Genomic DNA, 20,403 nt, shown 5'->3' with positions numbered 1-20,403 from the left:
AAAGTATCTATGCTCATAAACTACGATTGAGAAAAGTTGGGGCAGAGTTTCTGGAGCAATTTGAGAGTAACCGTAGAAGTTTTAAATGCACGTGCCCACCAACCCAGCAATTCTACCTCTTGGAAGTGATCCAGTGGAGATACTTATAGAAGCGTATGTTCAAAATATATGTATAATAATTGTCTGATGCCAGTTTGGGGCTGTTATAAATACCGCTGCAACCACATAAATATCCATCTTCGAGCTACCAAAAATAAGTCAGTTTGATATACATACTGACATCAAAAGATGCTCATAATGCACTAAAATGGAAAAAATACAACTCAGAACCCCAGAGACAGAACGATTACACTCTATTAAAACATTTACACACACACCCTACCTGTTCAGACATAGGAGAAAGGCATGTCCCCAACTCTGAGTGGGTGGGAGAGTCCACGGTCTACCTCACCCACTTCGATCCAGACTGAAGAATTTTGTTTGACACTTTGTATCAAGCAATACATGAACGATTTAAATCAATAAAGCCTTCATATCTAAATATAACTGGGAATCCTGCTCTCAGGAGCTTCAGACAACTCTGATCGGGCCAAGGAGAGGGGTGTGAACGTGCGGGGGGGGGGGCAATCCCCAAGGGAGAGACCACACCAAGCCCCGCCCCTCTCTGCTGAGCCGGACCCCCAGCCACACTGACGGATGCGGTGCCTCAAGGTTGCCCTGCACCACCTACCTGCCCAGGCAGACTCAGGACAATTGGCAGCTAAGTGGCCCAAGGCGGTGAGGCGGGACAAGGCAGGGCTCCCAGCTTGGTCGGAGCGAGCACGGTGGCTCTGCGACGGGGGAGGAGGAGCCCCGAAAGCGTGTGTCCACAACACGCTTCTGAAGCTAAGAGCCACGCAAACGTGGCTCCCGGCCCTATCTGGCCACATACTAGCTCTGTGACCTGGGACAAGTCACTTCTTCCCGCCAGGTGGGAGACGTTTAGGGCCTAGTGAGGAGTCAATGCGCATAAGATGCTTAGTGCAGCGCCTAATAAAAAGCCTCGGGCACCAGAAGCGATGCCCCTTGGCCACCACTGACGGGCACCAATCGTGCTTCTTCTCAGACTCGGCCCAGAGGCCCTCCCACCCCCACAGCCCCCAGAAACAGAGCAGCTGGAGACGAAGACCACAAATGGACGCGTACCCGTCACCTCCCTGAAGCACCAGAGAAACGGGTGCCGCGCAAGTCGGCACATGCAGGTCCCGGCCGAGGCTGGACCCCACGTCTCCGTGAGGCCCCCCTCAGCCTTCCGCCACTGAGATGAAGAGCATCCTACTGTGCCCTCGGGGCCGTCGTAAACCGACGGCGGTCATGATGGAGGACCCAGTGGGAGACCCAGGACCAGCTGTGAGGGCAGCGCATCCACCGAGAGGACCCGGGGCCCCGCTTACCTGGATGGCTTTGGGAGCTCATTGCGAGCAGCAGCTTCTCCTTTAAGGGATTCAAAAGGGCTCAAAACTTCCACGTGAACGGGAGCTCCAAAGAGCCCCAGGGTCCCACCGGCACATACAAATCCAGCGACGCGCACAGCTGGTCCACGGCCACGGAAACTCCCCGTCTCGCCAACCACGTAGTGGGCCCAGTAATCCAAAGGAGGGCAGGGGTCTCCCCGGACTCTCAGGAGACGACCTGTCTGGGGAGAGAAAGGGGAGGCTTCGATTAGGAGGTGAAGGCCCCCCGGACACCACGTGGAGCACGGAATCGATCATTCACGCTCCACCCCCGTCTCTACCGTGGATTGCTACAATACTCACATGGAACCATCGTTTCAAACTTGTACAAACTACTTGGACGTTTTGTTAGTAAATGTAAATACGGCGTATCTGTGGTACAACCTCGACACTGAGGACGGAAAACACTTTAAACAAGAAATCACTTTAAGCCCACTCCCCACACACGTTTTTTTCATTTTCGCTATATCCCCGACTATTCCTATTTTACGTAGCGGCAATCTCAGAGTTTAAGTTTAAATTCAGCTTCCCTCACTCATACCCTAAACGGTTTCCCAGGTTTCCATCTTCCTAATAACCATTTCCTCAATTTATTTCCATTTTCCGATCGTAAAAGTAAAACATGCTCATACAGGAAGTATTTTAAAAGTGATCCGTGAAGCCATGACACAGAGGCAAACACTTGGTAATACTGTGATGCATTTCCTTGCGGTTGTTCTTCTTCGCCTTTCGCCCACACTGGCTACTAGCTCTACAGCCGGACACCCTATTCCTTTTGCTGACATGACAGTCAGGCATTTTCCAATGTCATGATCAACTCCTGGTAACAGCGCTTTGAAGGCCGCTTCCCTCTGCGTCTGTGACGGGAGCTGCCCGCCGCCTCCCCGAGAGGACCTGCTCCTCCCCGACTCCAGGTGGCTCTGATGAGCCCTGCCGATCACAGGTCCATCCCCAGATGGGAGGGTGGCACGTAACGTGAGCCGAGCTCATCAAATCCTCTTCCCAAGACCACCCTCTTCCCCAGATCACAGACACCTAACAGAGGAGGAGCCCAGAGAAACCAGGGCGCGAATTCCTGCCACCAAGCGTCTGCATCTGTGGGACGGCGTCCCCAGTGACTTTTTAAATACTTTGCTGTGATGAGCATGATTTACTTTACAATTGGAACACAGAGATAAACTGAGGAAATGGTAATTATGAACATGCTCCTACTGACCTTGGCTCAGGGGTCCTCTGAGGCCTATCATCCGCTCCTTTAGTAGTGTGACAAATTCCTGTTCTTGATTAAATTATTCAAGGATTTTCCCCCCTATTGCTTATAACCAAAGAACCCTAACCCATTCATCATGTAAAGGATTAAACCCCAATTATACGTTATCTATAACTCTGTGATTAATATCTTTCTGATTACTGTTCTATATCTGTTTATTTCCTTAGGAAACACAGTAACTTATTTTTTTTTTTTTTTTTTTTGCGTTACACGGGCCTCTCACTGTTGTGGCCTCTCCCGTTGCAGAGCACAGGCTCCAGACGCGCAGGCTCAACAGCCATGGCTCACGGGCCCAGCCGCTCCGCGGCATGCGGGATCTTCCCAGACCGGGGCGTGAACCCGCGTCCCCTGCATCGGCAGGCGGACTCTCAACCACTGCGCCACCAGGGAAGCCCAACACAGTAACTTATTTATTCATCTCTTAAATGGATAAAGAAAATGTGGCATATATATATATATATATATATATATATATATATATATATATATATATATATATATAGAATAGTAGCCATAAAAGGTGAATGAAATAATGCCATTTGCAGCAACATGGATGGACCTAGAGATGATCCTACTAAGTGAAGTAAGTCAGAAAGACAAACATCATATGATATCATTTACATGTGGAATCTAAACTATGACACGAATGAACTTATCTACAAAACAGAAACAGACGCACAAACATAGAGAATAAGTCGTTGCCAAGCAGGGGAGAGTGGAGGGATGGAGTGGGAGGCTGGGATTAGCAGATGAAAACTATTATACACAGAATGGATAAACAACAAGGTCCTACTGTATAGCACAGGGAACTATATTCAATATTCTGCGATAAACCAGAATGGAAAAGAATATGAAAAAGAATACATATATGTGTAACTGAGTCACTTTGCTGTACAGCAGAAATTCATACAACATGGTAAATCAACTATACTTCAATAAAATTTTAGAAAAAATGGAATTTTTATTCATCTCTTGACCAGAAAGAAACACCATTGTCTTGAAAGCAATGCAGATGGTATATTTTGCAAACCCCTGCAAGTCTCGGATGGCTCTGTATCCTTCACACAAAACTCACAACTTGGCTGGGTATAAAAGTCTTGGATCACAGATATTTCTTAGCCACTGCCCCACCCTCAGATACAGAAAACCCTGGCCCAGCAAAGCAGCACTTCATTTCCAGGGAACCTTAGGGGCTGAGTTCTGCGGCTTTCTTCTGTCTGGATTCTGCCAGGATTTTTTTTTTTACTTTAATCTTGAAATTCAAAAATGTTGTCAGAAGATGTATGGTCAGTCTCTTTCCCTTTATTTTGTTCCAAACATGAACCTTTCAATACACAGTCTTTTTTATGCTCAGGAAAATGCTCTTCAATCATGTTTTGATAATTGTTTTGTTACATTTGTTTTGGCATCTCCAGAGCTTCCCACACTGTCTGGCTGAAACCTCCCCATCGTATCTGGCCTCTCTCAGCACCGGCACATCATCGTTTACTCTGCATCCCAAGAGCCTTTGCCAGTGTGTCCTCCACAGCACTGCTCCTAGTTTCCACGATATCCGTTTTATTCCTATGGCTTTTCATACAGATTTTAACTAAACCTTAAGCTCTTTGTTTCAAACGTTTCCCTTTACAGCTCATTCCACTTTCTTTTCCTCTCGGCTGATTCCCTCCTCATGACCTTCTGTTCTGTTTGTCTTCCTAGTCAAAGTCTTTTGAAATTTCTTTTTTCTGATTCTGACTATAAATTGTTTTCAGAGGTATATCTGTCTTCTGCCTTTCAGGATAGCTCCCTTTCCCCCACATTCTGGGATACCTTTTGAGACCCCATGGTGGGAATTGTTTATTTATCCTCAAATAAGAATAGCTGTGGTCCAGGGACTTCCCGGGTGGTCCAGTGGTTAAGACTGCACTCCCAATGCAGGGGGCCAGGTTTGATCCCTGGTCAGGGGACTAGATCCCACATGCCACAACTAAAAAAAAGATTCTGCATGCCACAACTAAAGATTCCGCAGGCTGCAACTAAAAGACCTCACACACCGCAATGAAGATCCCGTGTGCCGCCAACTAAGACCCGGCACAGCCAAATAAATAAATATTAAAAAAAAAAAAAAAAAAAAGAATCACTGAGGTCCAGACCTGAGTTTCGCCCAAAGACTCTGTCCCCTGCTCCTACCCCTCCTCTGTCTACTGCAATAGTGGCTAAAACGCTTCTCAGAGCCATCCCCTCTGCAGCTGACATGCACAGCCCCGAACCAAACGCCTAGCGTCCAGCAGGCTCTCACCTAGTGCGAGGCTGCCAGACTGAGACGGCTCTCTTCCCAGATGTAGACTGAACAGGACACAGAAGCTTCTGCCATAATACAATATATACGCTCTGGAAGAACCTCACACTCCAAAAACCTGCATACTAAAAATACCTGGGCTTATGAAAAAAAAATAAGGTTGGAGCAGACTATTCAGAACTGCAATTTAATAACCAGGGTATTACAAAAACCAACACTAACTCTAAGGTTTAAATTACTATAGTTTAAAAAAAAGACGTGTAAAATTCCTAATACATAAAAAGTCCTTATAAAAGGTGGCAACGGTTTGATGAGAGAGGTTAAAAGGAAGAATTGAAGCTTCTGAGTTATGGAATCGGGGACAGAACATACAAAGATGGAGAAAACCGTGCAATAAACATTTTTGAGAAGGAGCACCCTGCCAAAACGAGCAAGAGGCGGAGCCGAGGTGGTGGGAGGACGGTGCACACAGACACAGGGCATCCCTCCAGGGTCACCATGTGCAGCCGGTGGGTATCCTTAACGGTCAAACCCCGTTCCTTAATGGTACGAAGCATCAATGAAGCAGGAAAAATCAAGTGTGACCCAGCTCGACTTCTGCATTGCACTGACACCTCTCCCCCATGTACCAGTAGGACAGGAGCTACTTCAAGTCATAAGAACATGCCTTGGGACTTCCCTGGCAGTCCAGCAGTTAAGACTTCACCTTCCAATGCAGGGGGTGTGCGTTCGATCCTTGGTAGGGGAGCTAAGATCCCACATGCCTCACAGCCAAAAAACTAAAACATAAAACAAAAGCAACACCGTAACAAATTCAACAAAGACTTTAAAAATGGTCCATATCAAAAAAAAAAAATCTTTAAAGAAAAGAACATGCCTTGTTACAGGGCGGGGTGTATATGAAAGAACCTACACAACCCCAGCGGACTCCGTAACAAAGGACCACAGACTGAGTGGTTTAAAAACCACAGAAATGTATTGTTCACAGTCTGGAGGCAAGAAAGTTTCAGAAGTCTGAAACCCAGGTGTCAGTGAGGCCGTCCCCGAAAGCTGTAGGGAAATCCTTCCTGGCCTCTTCCAGCCTCAGGCAGTTGTGCCATCTTTGGTGCTCTTGGGCTGGCAGCTGCAGGGCTCCAAACCCTGCCTTCTCCCGTGGGTCTGCCTCCACGCAGCCGTCTTCTTAGGACACAGTCACGGCGGATTAGGGGCTCAACCAACTTCAGTGCGACTTCATCTTAACGAGTTACATCTGCAAAGACCCCATTCCCAAATAAGTTCACACTCTGAGGTACTGGGGGGCAGGATTTCAATACAACTTTTGGGTGGGGGGGGGACACAACACAACCCCTAATGCCCAGCACGCACTGCGCCCAGGCCTCTTCCCTGACAGATCCCCTACCAGCCTCACCAGCGCCGTGTGAACCTGGATGGTTCCAGAGAGAAGTGTGCCTCCGTCACTTCACAATCCTCTGCATCATAACCAGACCGCATTCCACATAGGCCAGCCCCCTCAGGATGCTCTCAACACCATGGGGCGGAGAGGCACGGGGTCTGGAAAGCAGCCCCCTGCAGCATAGGGACAGACGCCCAGTGTCTGGGCTGGGTCAGAGGGTGACTCTGTAAGTCCCAGGGGAGACAGTGGGGAAGGGGATCTCCCTCTCGGCTCTCAGCTGAACCTCCAGCTGCATCACTTAGCCCAGTTCCTCCGACCTCAGCCACACCAGGTCTATCAGGAGACTGCACCCTGGGTCTCTGAGAGGAACCATAAACTTCCGATCAGTTGTTGGTTGGCAGTCCAGCTCACAGCTGAGAGCACTGGCATGAGAGCCAAGGCCACCAGCGTCCTGGGCTCCAGGTGTGAATCTCAGGTCACATTTTAATACGAACATGACCTTGAGCAGGCAGCCGGACCTCTCTCTGCCCCACTGCCTAACCTATGGGAATGGGGATGAGGATGGGAAACAACACTGTGACCATCACAGGAGTGTTGTAAGGACTAAATGCGTTAGCACAGGAGAAGCACCATGACAGGGCTGCCACACAGTTAACATCCAAATACTAGCTATCGATTCGATCATTATTTATCTTAAACCAAAAGCTTCTAATAAAGTTTTGACAATTTCCCTGGGGACAATCAGAATTCTGCTTCTAGTCAAAATAGAATAATACAGTCCAGATTTACTCTCCTACACAAAGCAGCTCCAACAGACAAAATACATGTAACTATGGCTTTCAGACACTGGACATCAGGCATGTGACCCTTGAGGAGACACAAACATGATGAACTGCCCAGTCGTCCCAGCTGACTGCTCGGAGACAGTTTCCAGGTACCAGTGCAGGGAGGACACAGAAAACATTTGAAGAAATAATGGCTTAAATTTCCCAAATTTGGTGAAACCATAAACCCATAGATCCACGAAGTTCAACCAACTCCAAGCACAAACACATAATGAAGATTACACCTGGACAGAACATAATCAAATTACTTAAAACCAGTTTTAAGATAATGTCTCAAAAGCCGTTGGGAAGGAAAAGTCACATCAGACAGAAAAACAAAAATAAGAACAACAGCAGATTTCTCAGTGCAAAGAATGCAAGCCAGAAGACAACAGAGCAACACCTTTCAAAGGGACACACACATACAAATGCTGCACCACGTGAAAAAAAAATCTTTCAGAAACAAAGGTGAAATAGAGATGTTTTCAGGTATTCAAAAGCTGAAAATATTCATCACCAGCAGATCTACACTAAAAGAAATCTCAAAGGCAAAAGGAAAATCGTACCAGATGGAAACACAGATCTACACAGAGGAGTGAAGAGCTTCAGAAATGGGAACCATACAGGTAAATAGAAAAGATTCTTCTCTGGTGCGAAATCTCTTTTAAAGAGAACTGTTTAATGCAAAAGTAATAATGTATTACGAAGTTTATATCATATGTACTAAGAAAACATATGTCAAAAATAACACAAAGACTGGGAGGGGACGAACAGAAGTATGCTGTAGTATGTTCTTAGATTAGATGTGAAGTAGTTTAACCTTGAAGATAAGACTGTGATACGCTGAAGATGTAGACTATAAATCCTAAAGTCCCCACTTAAAAGAGAAATGATTATAATGAACAAGTCAATAAGGAAAATATAACACAATCATAAAAATACTCAATCCAAATGAAGGCAGAAGAAGAGAAAAAAAGAACACAGAAGTGACAAATAGAAAACAAAAAGCAAGATGGTAGCTTTAAACCAAACAATATCAATGACCAGATCAAAAGGTCTAAACGCCCCAATTAAAGGGGTTGTCAGATTGGATGGAAAAGCAAGACCCTGCTTCCAGAGTATAAAGAGGATTTATGTGAGGTAGGACTAAAAATGGTTTAGAGAGAAGAGGTCACGCATTTTATTGTAAAATAAATCTTCCCCAAGCATCACAGACCCAACCATATGTTGCCTACAAGGAACGTGTTTTAAGTAGTGAAAGATGGAAAAAGATATACCATGCAAATACTAATCAAAAGAAAGGTATAACGTTCACATTAATATCAGACAAAGTAAATGTTAACGAAAGAATATCACCAGGGATAAAGAAGGTCATTTCATAACGATCAAGGGGTCAATTCATTAAAAGGACATAACATTCCTAAACATGTATGCACCTGATAACAGAGCTTCATACGTGAAGCAGAAACTAGTAAAAGTGTAAGGAGAAATGGACAAATCTGTAGTTGGAAATTTCAACACCCTGCTCTTAATAGTGGTTAGAACAGGTAGACAGAAAATTAGCAAGAGCAGAGAAGACACGAACAACACCATCACCCAACCTGACCAAGATGACGTTTCTAGAACACTTTATGAACAGCAGAATACATATTCTTCACATTCTTTTTAAATGCACACAGAATATTTACCAAGACAGACCATCTTTTGGTCTCAATAAATTTTAAAAGACTCAAGCCAAGATATACAAAGTATGTTTTCTGACTTGAAATTAGAAATCAGTAACAGAAAGATGTCTGGAAAACCAAATATTTGGAAACTAAATAATGTATTTCATGGGTCAAAGAAGAAATTAAAACAGAAATTATGAAGTATTTTGAAATGAATGAAAATGAAGCACAACAAAATAAAAAAAAAAAAAAAAAAAAAAAAAAATGAAGCACAACATATTTGTAGTGCTGAGAGGGAAGTTTATAGCACTGAATGCCTGTATGAGAGAAGAAGGTCCTAAGTCAATGACCTCAGGTTTTACTGTTAGAAACTAGAAAAAGGATAAACCAGACCCAAAATAGCAGAAAAAAAGACAATAACAAAGAGCAGAAATCAATGAAATAGAAAAATCAATGAAACTAAACGCTGATTCTTTGAGATAGTAAAATTGATAAACCTCTAGCTAAACTGATCAGGAAAAATAGAGAAAGAAGACACAAATTAACAACACCCAGAATGAGAGGGGATTAACTGTAGACCATACAGATATGAAATGAATGATAAGGAAGTATGATGAACAACTTTATGCCAATAAATCTGACAATTTAGATGAAATAAACAAATGTCCTAAAAGATCCAAACTATCAAAGTTGACTCAAGAAGAGAGAGACCAGGATCCCTGCACTGGGCTTCTTCGCAGCTATGGGACCCACCGGGGGAATCCAGTCTACAACTCTCACTGTCTTGGTTATTTGCCTAATGGTGATGTCTAACTTCCCTCCTTTCTTCTGCAAGTATTAATTAGAATTCCACTGCAAGGATGAGCTATCACTTGTCCATCTCGCTGTTTAATCATTTATTTATATCAGTATTAATTTATGGATTTTTATTTTATTCTGTGCATGACAATCCAACACCACCATTATTTATTTTGTCATTCAAGCTTCGGCCACTGGAAGCGCCTATGTTTTTCTGACAAGCCCCCAGCCCCATATTTTATTTTTTTTAGCACTTCCTTACTTTCTACTTCCACAAGGTGTCCCTGTCACAAGCTTGGAATCAACCACTTCTCCTGGGAGCCCTGGTCCCTTTTTCGGAGAACTGTGTGGAGACACTAAGATCTGGGTGCCGGAGGTGCTCGTTACTGGTGGTGTCACTGCTATAGGACCCTCCCCTGCACACAGTACAGTTGACACTAACACACACATTTATATTTTAGTGCCTATCTATTGGGATATATATATATATATATATATATATATATATATATATTTTTTTTTTTTTTTTTTTTTTTTTTTGCGGTACGCGGGCCTCTCACTGTTGTGGCCTCTCCCGTTGCGGAGCACAGGCTCCGGACGTGCAGGCTCAGCGGCCATGGCTCACGGGCCCAGCCACTCCACGGCATGTGGGATCCTCCCGGACCGGGGCACGAACCCGTGTCCCCTGCATCGGCAGGTGGACTCTCCACCACTGCGCCACCAGGGAAGCCCTGGTTTAAATTTTTTTAAATCATAAGTTTACACTGACACCTCAGATTCCAACCCAACGTCACAGGTGGATTTTAGTCTCCCCCTTTCCTGATTTTCAACTTATTTCTCCAGCAGTGAGAAACCTGGTTCTTACGAGCTACAGTCTGTTTGCTTACTTGCTCTAGTCTAGTATACATTCTAGTATAAAGTACTTTCACAACGGCTGACCCCCACACGAGACTCAGAACTCATATCCAGTTCTTGCCTCCAGCCTCACAGTATGTAGTCGGGACGCAGGTTCCCACAGTGAGCCGGGCAACTCTTCCCTTCTGAGCCCCTTCAGTGCGGTGGCTTATGTATTTATTATGTGATAGAACTCGACACATTTGTCAGTATTTGTATTTCATTTCGGGTTCCCCCACATCCTTGTTGGTTTTTACTGTTTATTTTTTGGATATGCGAAGAGTAAGAAATACAAATTTTTAAGAAAAAAAATGTTCATATTGATGTCTGCGATTACATTTAAGATTTTACAGGGTTTTAATATAAATTTCTCTTGCTTAAAGAAAAAACAGCTATTGTATTATGGAAATTTCAAATTATACGAAGCAAACACAATGGCATGAGTCCACAGCACCCAGCGTCAACGATTACTGGCACCCTGCCAGTCTGGCTTCACCTATATCTCCTTTTACACACATTGGCATGTCCTAAGTGTACCTGTGTGATATCAATGGGTAGACCTGTGTAACCCGTAGTTCCTCCTCTGCTTTTTCCTTTGATATGATCTAGTCAGAATCCAGTCTGTTATAAACAGTGGCCTTTGCCTAATATCATGTCCTCTATGGGGGAAGCAGAAGCCCCTGAAGGTTTCTGAGCAGCACAGAGAGTGGGGCAGGGTCCAGGGCAGCCCATGGTGACAGCACCAGACATGGCCTCCCCCCGAGCCAGGGCCCGGGCCCCCGCGGAGGGTGGGGGGAGAACACGCCCTCCGCTTAGCCCCTGCCCAGCCTCTGGGCTCCTCTGTGGCCATCAGTGGCCCCTGCCAGCCCAAATACGTCATCCCCTGGCTGCATCTGGTTATGGCCGTCTCAGAGCCAGGTTGTGCCTGGGCCCCCAGCCCCCTGGGAGAAAGGCAGTGGGAGCCGGGCTGGGAGAAAAAGACCGGGGGAGAGTCTGGAACAGTGGACCTGGAACTAGGAGGCTGAAGAACCAGTTCTAGAACCCGACCGGCACCACCTCAACGCCTGGTCTGTGAACGCTTCTCTCTAGAATACAGAGGGAGGTAAGAACTCGGGCTCTAGAACACACGCATGTTAGGAGGAATTCGTATCCACCAGCGGTTCAAGGTTACAAGCAACAGGAGTGGCCCCTGGATGAACTAGGTAAACAAAGGCCTCCCAGAAGGATCTAGAGAGCTGGGCGTGGAGGGGATCTGGAGGGGGGCCCTGGAGGCAGGACTTAACAGACAGCAGACAGTCCCTGCAGGAACACTGCCTGAGACTTGTTTTCCAAGGGGCCCACATCGGCCAGGCCGGGAGACACACCTCTTGGCAGGGCCGGGGCCGGACACCTTGACTGGCAGCCCCCCCAAAGGGAACCCAGTGGGAAAGGGGTCATTCCCCAGAGGCAGGCTGGGGGCTGTAATAGGACAGGAGGACACTGGACTGGGCAGGCAAGGCCGCAGGGGAGCTGGGGGCTGGGCCAAGAACTGTGCTCAGCGGGGCTGAAGCAGGGCCCAACAGCCAGGACTACGGGGCCTCCCCAGCTGCCCGACTTCCCCTTCCTGATGAACATTAACGTCTGTCTCCCGTGCTCGGGGGAAGCGCCAGGGGAACCAGCGGGCACACGTGTGTCCCTGGACACCACCTGGCCCAGCATGGGACGCCTGGGCTCCATCGGCCCAGCATCCCCCTGGCGAGCTGCACGGCCTTGGACCAGTCTTTCGTCCTCCCTGGGCTGCTTCTCCCTGTAAGACTCCGGGCTGGAGTAAACCAGCGCTCACTGGGGTGTTTTCAGCGGCGCTCACAGGAGAAGCTTTATGAAGAAAGGCTCAGTGGCCAAAGGCCACAGCGAGAGCAGGACCCAGCGCTGCCTCCGGCCCTTTGCACACACGTGGACTGCGGCCCCAGGGCCGGCACCAAGCAGCCATCAACTCTCCAGCCGTCCCCCCTCTGCAGCCCTGTGCCCATGTGTCGGTGGGCTCACTCCCCCACTTTTCTCCACTGTATCTCCCCAGAGGGGCGTTCCCTGACAGCACTGCCCGCCGCTGCCGTCACCCTGCTCTTTCCCTTCCAAGCCCCTTTCTTCTTCTGATATCGTATGAGATGCCAACCTGATATCCTTATGTGATCATTTCCCCGCTGTCAGCCCCGCTGCCCCAGGGTGGAGCGTAAACTCCGTGACCTCTGTGACCCGAGGCCCTTCTCGCACCCTAGAGGGTGGCGCACAGCAGGCCCGCAATGAAAATGGGCCAAGCTGAATGAACCTTTGAAAAGTTTTCCTGACTCCACCTCAGAAATCACCTCGGAAGGGGCTGAGGTCATGTCGAACTGCAAAACCAACAGCACTCTGCCTTTCGGACTGCGTCTCAGGCGGAAGATTCCAGAAGTGCAAAAGCGCGTGGGGCCTCAGGATACCCACTGCCTCAGAGAGGGCCCGGGGCTGCGACCAGAAAAGCAAAGCAATGGGTAACTCAAGGAGCCCTTTCAACCCTCAGGACACCTCAGTTAAATAAGGACCCGTACAAGTCATGAAGATGCTGGGGCAGAGAAAATGCCAAATTAACTCCTGACAAAGGCAGCAGAACCACCTGGACCCCACAAGGAGAGCCAAGTCTTTAACATTCAGTCTAAGAGGATAACCAACCAATAAAGCTGCCCGACTTGTTTAACGACATTTCTCCTCTGTCCCCCACTCCATCAGCATCTCTTTAGGGGGAAGGTCTCTGAACAACCCAATGGAATATTCACAGTATAAAAATAAACTAGGAATTTAACCTTTTAATAAAATAAAATTCAAGTGTGAAATAGTTCTTTTCATCTTGACATAAATGTCTAATGACACTTTACTAACCAGTAGATTATCGCTTTTCTAAGAAAACACACAGACAACACATGGTATTAAGATCTCAAAAATTAGAGGAGTTTAAGGTTTCTGTAACCTTTTCATGAATAACATTTGAAATTTGTATCTGTACATCTCTAACTAAAGTATATACTTCTGATAAATATTAGACAAATGTTGAACATATTATGACTGGAAACACAACTGCTTTTATGGTTACATTCGTTCCTGATTTATGACATGAATTAAAAGCCCACACTTGGGACAGTGAACGGTAGCAAGGAATCTGTAATTCTGACTTGCACTTTTAGAAAGACGGGCATGATCATTCCACTAAGAAAACAGTCTCTGACACTAAGCATGTATTTATACAAAGACATCTCTTTATTTTTATTTCTGTTCCATACAGAATAAATGAAACTAAACGCATCACTACGGCCTGTGTGTGCTAATATTTCCTTCACCAAACACTTTGAATCTAAAATTACCTACAGTTATTCCCTCCTGCAGCTGCCCTTGGAAATTTTAGTTGACCTAATTTCAGGGAATAAGCCATAAACTTTCCAAAGAATAAAAGTCTTAGAAACTATAAATCATTAAGAGAACATTCTTTTAAAAATCTTGTTACGAGACCACATAGAAATGTGGGAGCGCAAAGAGGACATGTTTTCTCACTCACCACAATCTTCTGCATCCCGTCACATGGACAAAGAAGGACCACAGCTCAAAGTCCATATTCCTCCCCACCACGGCCTCAGCCTGCCAGGCTGGTGGGGGAACAGCAAGCTGTTCAAGAGACCAAAAAGAGCCACACAGCCTGCAGCACCCCAAAGCAGGATGAAGGATGCGAGTCATCAGCTGAAGACAACACAGAGCCATTGCCAGAATCACAAATGAGGTCAGGATGTCCCCTCTCACCACATCCATCCAACACCATACTGGTGATGCTAACCAGGACGACAAGGCAAGAAAAAGAAATGAAAGGAACAAGGATGGGAAAGGAACAAGATCCGCACTGTTCACAGATGACACACTGTGTACAGAAGAAACCCAAAACAATTTACCAACAACTGTCAAAACTCCTAAACGAACTTAACAAGACCACAGGGTAAAATGTCGATATACAAAAATCCACTGTATTTCTACATACCAGCAATAAACAAATTGAAAATAAGCTTTAAAAAATGTACCACTGGGCTTCCCTGGTGGCGCAGTGGTTGACAGTCCGCCTGCCGATGCAGGGGACACGGGTTCGTGCCCCGGTCCGGGAAGATCCCACATGCTGCGGAGCAGCTGGGCCCGTGGGCCATGGCCACTGGACCTGCGCGTCCGGAGCCTGTGCTCCGCAACGGGAGAGGCCACAACAGTGGGAGGCCCGCGTACCGCAAAAAAAAAAAAATAATAAAATAAATACATAAATAAATAAAAATAAAAAAGATACCATTTACAATAACATCCAATAACGGCAAATATCCAGGGCTGAATCTACCAAAATATATATAAGAACTCTACACATTAAACTATGAAACATTATAAGTAAATTTAAAGATCTAAATAAATCTAAATAAATGGAGGAATATACCCTGTACGTGGACTGGAAGACCCAGTATGGTTAAATGTCAGTGTTAATGTTAATGTTCCCCAAACTAATTGGTAGTCAATGCAGTCTCAATCAAAATCCCACCAGAAGTTTTTTGAAAATTGACAAGTCTATTTCAAATTTTACATGGAAGTACAAAGGTCCTAGAATAGCAATCTCGAGGAAAAACAGGCCTGGACAACTTACACTACTAAATATCAAGATTTATTATAAACCTATGTAATTAAGACACTGTGTAAGAATAGACAAACAAAACAAGGAAAAGAATATTCCAGAGTGAGAACATCACAAATATGGTAATATGATTATAGCAAAGGCTGCACTCCAAATCCATAAGGAAACAGGCCAGGTCTTTTCAATAAACAATGCCTGAGTCAACTACCATCTTTATGGAAACAGAAATGAACCACGACATAGGCAGCACACCATCAAGAAAATTAGTGTGGGGTGGATCAAAGACCTAAATGTTAAAGGTAAGACAAGAAAGCCTCGCCTAAAGGACAAAAAAGAAAAAGATCTGCAGGTAGACAGAGATTTCTTAAATCTACTTAATAATAACAAAATTTTAAGGCACTGACCATAGAGGAAAGAAAAATGACACATTATACTGCATCAAAATTCGGAACTTCAGTTCATCAAAAGACCCAGCAGAAGAGTGAAAAGGCAACCCAGAGAGCAGAAGATAATCTGCCCAACACATCCAAGAAAGGACCAGAATCCAAAATAAATAATTCTCACAAATCGTTAAGAAAAAGGCAGAGAACCCAAATTAAAAAATGGGCAAAAGCTATGAACAGGTACTTTCACAAAAGAGGATTCCAAATGGTCAGTCACCACATGAAGAGGTGCTCAGCACCTGTACTAACAGGGAAATGCAAATTAAAGCCACAGCGGGATCCCACAAACGGCTAAAATGTAAAAGCAAAGCAGGACCCAGCGCTGACAAGGACGGGAACGACCGGACATCGACTCTGCCGTGAGAGCGTGCGGGAGACAACGACTACGGGAAAGTGATACCCGAAAAGCCACGCCAGGCACACCGCTCCCCAAAGCCATTCACAGGATGACACAGCAGCATCGTCTGCAGTCGCCGAAAGCTGGAAACCTGCCACACGTCCATCAGCAGTAGAATAAATAAACTGTGATTCGTAGCACAGTCATACCAGAGAACACGGTCTAGCAACAAGAATAAACAAAGCACACCTAAAAGCAGAAACACAGACAGAGATAGTGCTGGGTGGGCCAGAGCAGACAGACACTCAGGAGTATGATGTACTGGGCGACTCCACGGTGTGAAATTTGAAACCAGGTCAAACTGACCTGTGCTGTTAGAAGCTGAGACAGGTTACCCTTGGGCGTGGAAGGAGGAAGCAGAGTGCGTAAAGTAATGTTCTGTTTCCTGATCCAAGTGAAAAACCAGTGAAAGGGCGGAAATTCACCCACCTGAATGCTTCTGGCTGGAAGACAGACAGAATCAACCACTCAAAGATCACCTTGCGTCAAAGAAAGATTCAAAATAATACCCATGTGGTTGATCCATTCCACCCGCACTATTCTACTTTGACTTTCTGGGCAATGGATAAACATTTTATAGTTCTTGCTACTATATTCTTACAATCAGCATGTACACAGGAAATATTTGCCAAATTACTTCCTCTTAAAACAACAAAACCTCACAGAAACAGCACAGAACGCGTGATTCCAAGCCCGTGATGCAAATAGAGGGTGGGCAATTCAAACCAAGGGGCTACCTGGAAGACCCAGGAGGCTCTAAGTCAGGCTATCAGACGGAAAAATGTATATGAAATCATTTTAATTCAAATATTTTTCAGTTAAGTAGTTAGTTTAATTTGAATTAATTAAGATCAATTTAAATTTAAATAAATTTTAATGAAAAAACAAACTTGACTATATGATTTTTCTGAGTCCATTTTATATAGTAAGCTTTTCAAATAAGCGTTGTCTTGTTCACCAGACACCCTTCATAAACTACGGGCTGTAAGGTCTAGCAATTACGTTTTGTAAGAGTGCCATTTTATGGCGGACAGTCGCATAGCAGAAGACAAGATGTTTTCCCCATAATCTGTTGGGACAGATTTATATTTTAGTTTCAAAACAGGCTCTATAGTTCAACGTACTAAAACTCCATTTCTGTGTGTTCTAACAGGAATTTCCCGAAATCTGAGAGCAGGCTCCGCTGAGCAGAGGGCTAGGATTCTACCGGCCCCGACCCCTCCACCCATTCTGGAGGGGCCAGAAGGTCAGACCTCAAGGGGAGAAAGGGGACGGGCACTGGGTCATCGGGGCCCTCGCGCGCACACAGGAACAACTGTCCATCAGCAGCGTCACAGCATCGATCCTCTCCACCGAAGAAAACAACTTCCCAGCTGTCTAGATCCTTTTTGCACATGGCTGTGTCCGTTTATTGATAAACAGCCACATACATAAACTCTTTAGATTAAGGGTCCAAATGGATAAAGCGCCCAGAGAAAACAACACTTGTTTCCTTAGCTGCTAAATAAAATAATTTTAAAGGAGAAGATTCCAGCAGAAAGGCAGGCAGGGGACCTGGAGATCTGACTTTTAAGTGTAAAACTCAGGCAGGGCGGGGACAGGCGGGCAGGCGGGTGGAGGGCGGATGCTATGATCCCAGTATCTCCCAGGGCATTTTGCATCAGGATGGTGAGCTGAGCTCATGGGTGCTCCCTGCCTTGTCTCATTAAATGGGGGTCAAGGGAGAAAACCAGGACAAACCCAAGACAGTGAAGAATCCATGGGGGTGAGGAGGCACTAGCCGTCAGATTTCGACAAAGTTCCACTAAGGCCTGAAGACAGACGCAAGCCGGTGGGAGCGAGCAGGAATCCAAGAGCCCACCCCTGCCCCCAGCTCCCCTCGCTCCTTTAGGAAGCGATTCTTCATTCTTGTCCTTCAATTTACAAAGCACAAGGATGCAGTAGAGATGTACAAGGGCCGTCTGTCTCCCTGGCCACTGCTCCCACGGACGGATGAGCCCACAAAGCCCCGGGCAGCCTACCCTGTCTTCACCAGAAGAGAATCACCCCACGCGTCACTCTGCAACCTCAGGGCCAGCAGCCGGGCTACGTCTTCTTTCTACGTTACTTACACATAAATGCACGCAGCGTTCAGTTTACATCAATGGATGGTAAACGCACCACTTTATTTTTAGAGCAATTGTCTTTTTCTTTCTTTTTCCTCCTCTCTCTGCCATCAACAACAGGTAATCTTTGTGTGGGTACAGCCCATACTTTTCTCCATTTTCGCTCACACAGATACACAAAGACACACCCATATACCCCCCACACACACACACACCCAGGTGGTCACTCTCTGCCTTACAAAAATGAGATTTTTTTTTTTTTTTTTTTTTGAGGTACACGGGCCTCTCACTGCTGTGGCCTCTCCCGTTGCGGAGCACAGGCTCTGGACATGCAGGCCCAGCGGCCATGGCTCACGGGCCCAGCCGCTCTGCGGCACGTGGGATCTTCCCGGACCGGGGCACGAACCCACGTCCCCTGCATCGGCAGGCGGACTCTCAACCACTGCGCCACCAGGGAAGCCCCAAAGATGAGATTTTATCATAGAGATTTCTCAGTATCTGACTTTTCTCTTTCAACAGTACTTCTAGGAATAGTCCATCATGTGGCTGCACAAAGTTTAGCCAACCATGGCCCCAGTGGGCACAGACTTCCTTCCAAACCTTTCCCTGCCGGAGAGCCTCAGTGCAAACATCCTTACGTGCTTGTGCTTGCACTCCCAAGGAGCACAGTCCCGGGAGTGGAAGCTGAGTCTGCGGACCTGTGCATTTCCCATTTCAGAAAATGTCAGCAGGATGATTTCCAAAGACGTGCCACTGTTCACACCTGCCCCAGCCCTGTGTCTGAAGTTGCGGCTTTCCACTGCCCCTCCAGCAACAGACGTCATGTCTCTACTTTCTGCCACTCTGGGTAAAAAGCGAAATCCCTTTCCCCTTGTATTTGCATCTCCCCGTCATGAAAATAGGGAGTTTGAGCATGCCTTCATTTTGGTTTGTTCTCTGCGCTGCCCAGTCTGTGTTCTGTTTCTAAACCTGTCCTCCTCTCCAGTTTCTAAGAGTTCTCTGGATAACAGAAACTTACTCTTTACCTGTCAAATGTTACACACATTTTCCCAAAACGCTCCTTGACTCCTGGACTCTGTTGATAGTATCTTTATCCAATCAAAAGTTTTAAATTTTTAACTGTCAAATGTGTCCTTTGCAGCTTCTGGGGATCCTGGACCAATGAGGAGGGTGAGGGTCGCTTGCAGATTTCTACTGCTTTACCTTTTTCTACATTGACACCTTGAATCAGTCTGGAATTCATCTTCCCTTCATCCTTAAATACGAACAGACAACTCCCCAGCCATTTAAGGAAAAGTTGAAACAAGGAAAAAAAAAAAAAAAAGACCAAGATAAATAGGAAACCTGACCCCAGAAGAAACCGAGGTAACTGGAGTCCCTCTAACGAGCCACAGAGAGAATGGAGACATGAGGGACAAAACACAGCCCTGACCATAGCCCACAGGAGCGGCCAGGCCACAAGGAGGAACCCTGGGACCTCAAGCAGGCAAGTGCCAAAACAAGACGGCCACAGAGGAACTGGGAGACCCGGCTAAGCAAACCTTAGAGAACAAAGTTGGTACCCTAGATGGATTCACAGGAATTCCACCAATGGGGAACTGGAGACGGAAGCACCGGAAGGAAATGATGATGATGATGATGATGAGAGAAGGAAGCGAAGGAAACTACCCCCCAAATTAACATATAACAAGACCTAAAAAGGAGTCCCCATATGCCACCTGGGATACATCTTTTAAATTCCACATTATAAAATTTCAGAACACCAAAGTGAAGAGAAGCTCCTACAGTTTCAGGGAAAATCAAAGCAAGACTCCTGAAAGTGAGTTAAGAAATGGGGTGGTACTATGCTTCTCATCAGCAACACCAGACCAGCATGCCTGAGAAGACTTCCTGCCCCAAGGAAGGCACGTCTGGTCACGGCTCCCTCGGTGGAATATTCTAGACAGTGTCGCTGCCTGCGCGATAGTCAGGAGATGCTGGCCCTAAGGTGTATGTCCACTGCGGTCAGTGATGCGGGCTTCCTCCGCCAAGCCCAGGACCTGTCCCAGCCACTGCGCTCGGTGACCCAGGTGGAGGTGACTAATGCCAGTCAGCCACGGACCAGACTGACAGCAGACAGGGACCGGGGCCCAGGTCCTGCCCCTCTGCCTCGCCATCACGTCCTTTGCCTCGGACCCTGATACT

The 20,403-nt window shown here is 46.2% G+C and overlaps 1 protein-coding gene across 4 annotated transcripts in view; it reads right to left on the bottom strand.

The window, feature by feature from the left end:
• The window catches only part of HDAC4 (histone deacetylase 4), a 289,607-nt gene that overhangs the window by 243,673 nt on the left and 25,531 nt on the right, over window positions 1-20,403 (bottom strand). For 3 of the 4 annotated variants that reach the window (XM_060106519.1, XM_060106521.1, XM_060106522.1), the window contains exon 2: window positions 1,434-1,675. In XM_060106519.1, the coding sequence (XP_059962502.1) occupies window positions 1,434-1,455 (22 nt within the window). In that variant the 5' untranslated portion in view covers window positions 1,456-1,675. The remainder of the gene's footprint in view (window positions 1-1,433; window positions 1,676-20,403) is intronic. The other variant, XM_060106520.1, reaches the window with a different exon arrangement.

Source organism: Mesoplodon densirostris, chromosome 8, assembly GCF_025265405.1.
Source record: "Mesoplodon densirostris isolate mMesDen1 chromosome 8, mMesDen1 primary haplotype, whole genome shotgun sequence".
NCBI classification, from domain to species: Eukaryota; Metazoa; Chordata; class Mammalia; order Artiodactyla; family Ziphiidae; genus Mesoplodon; species Mesoplodon densirostris.
This window is presented reverse-complemented; position numbering and strand designations above follow the sequence as displayed.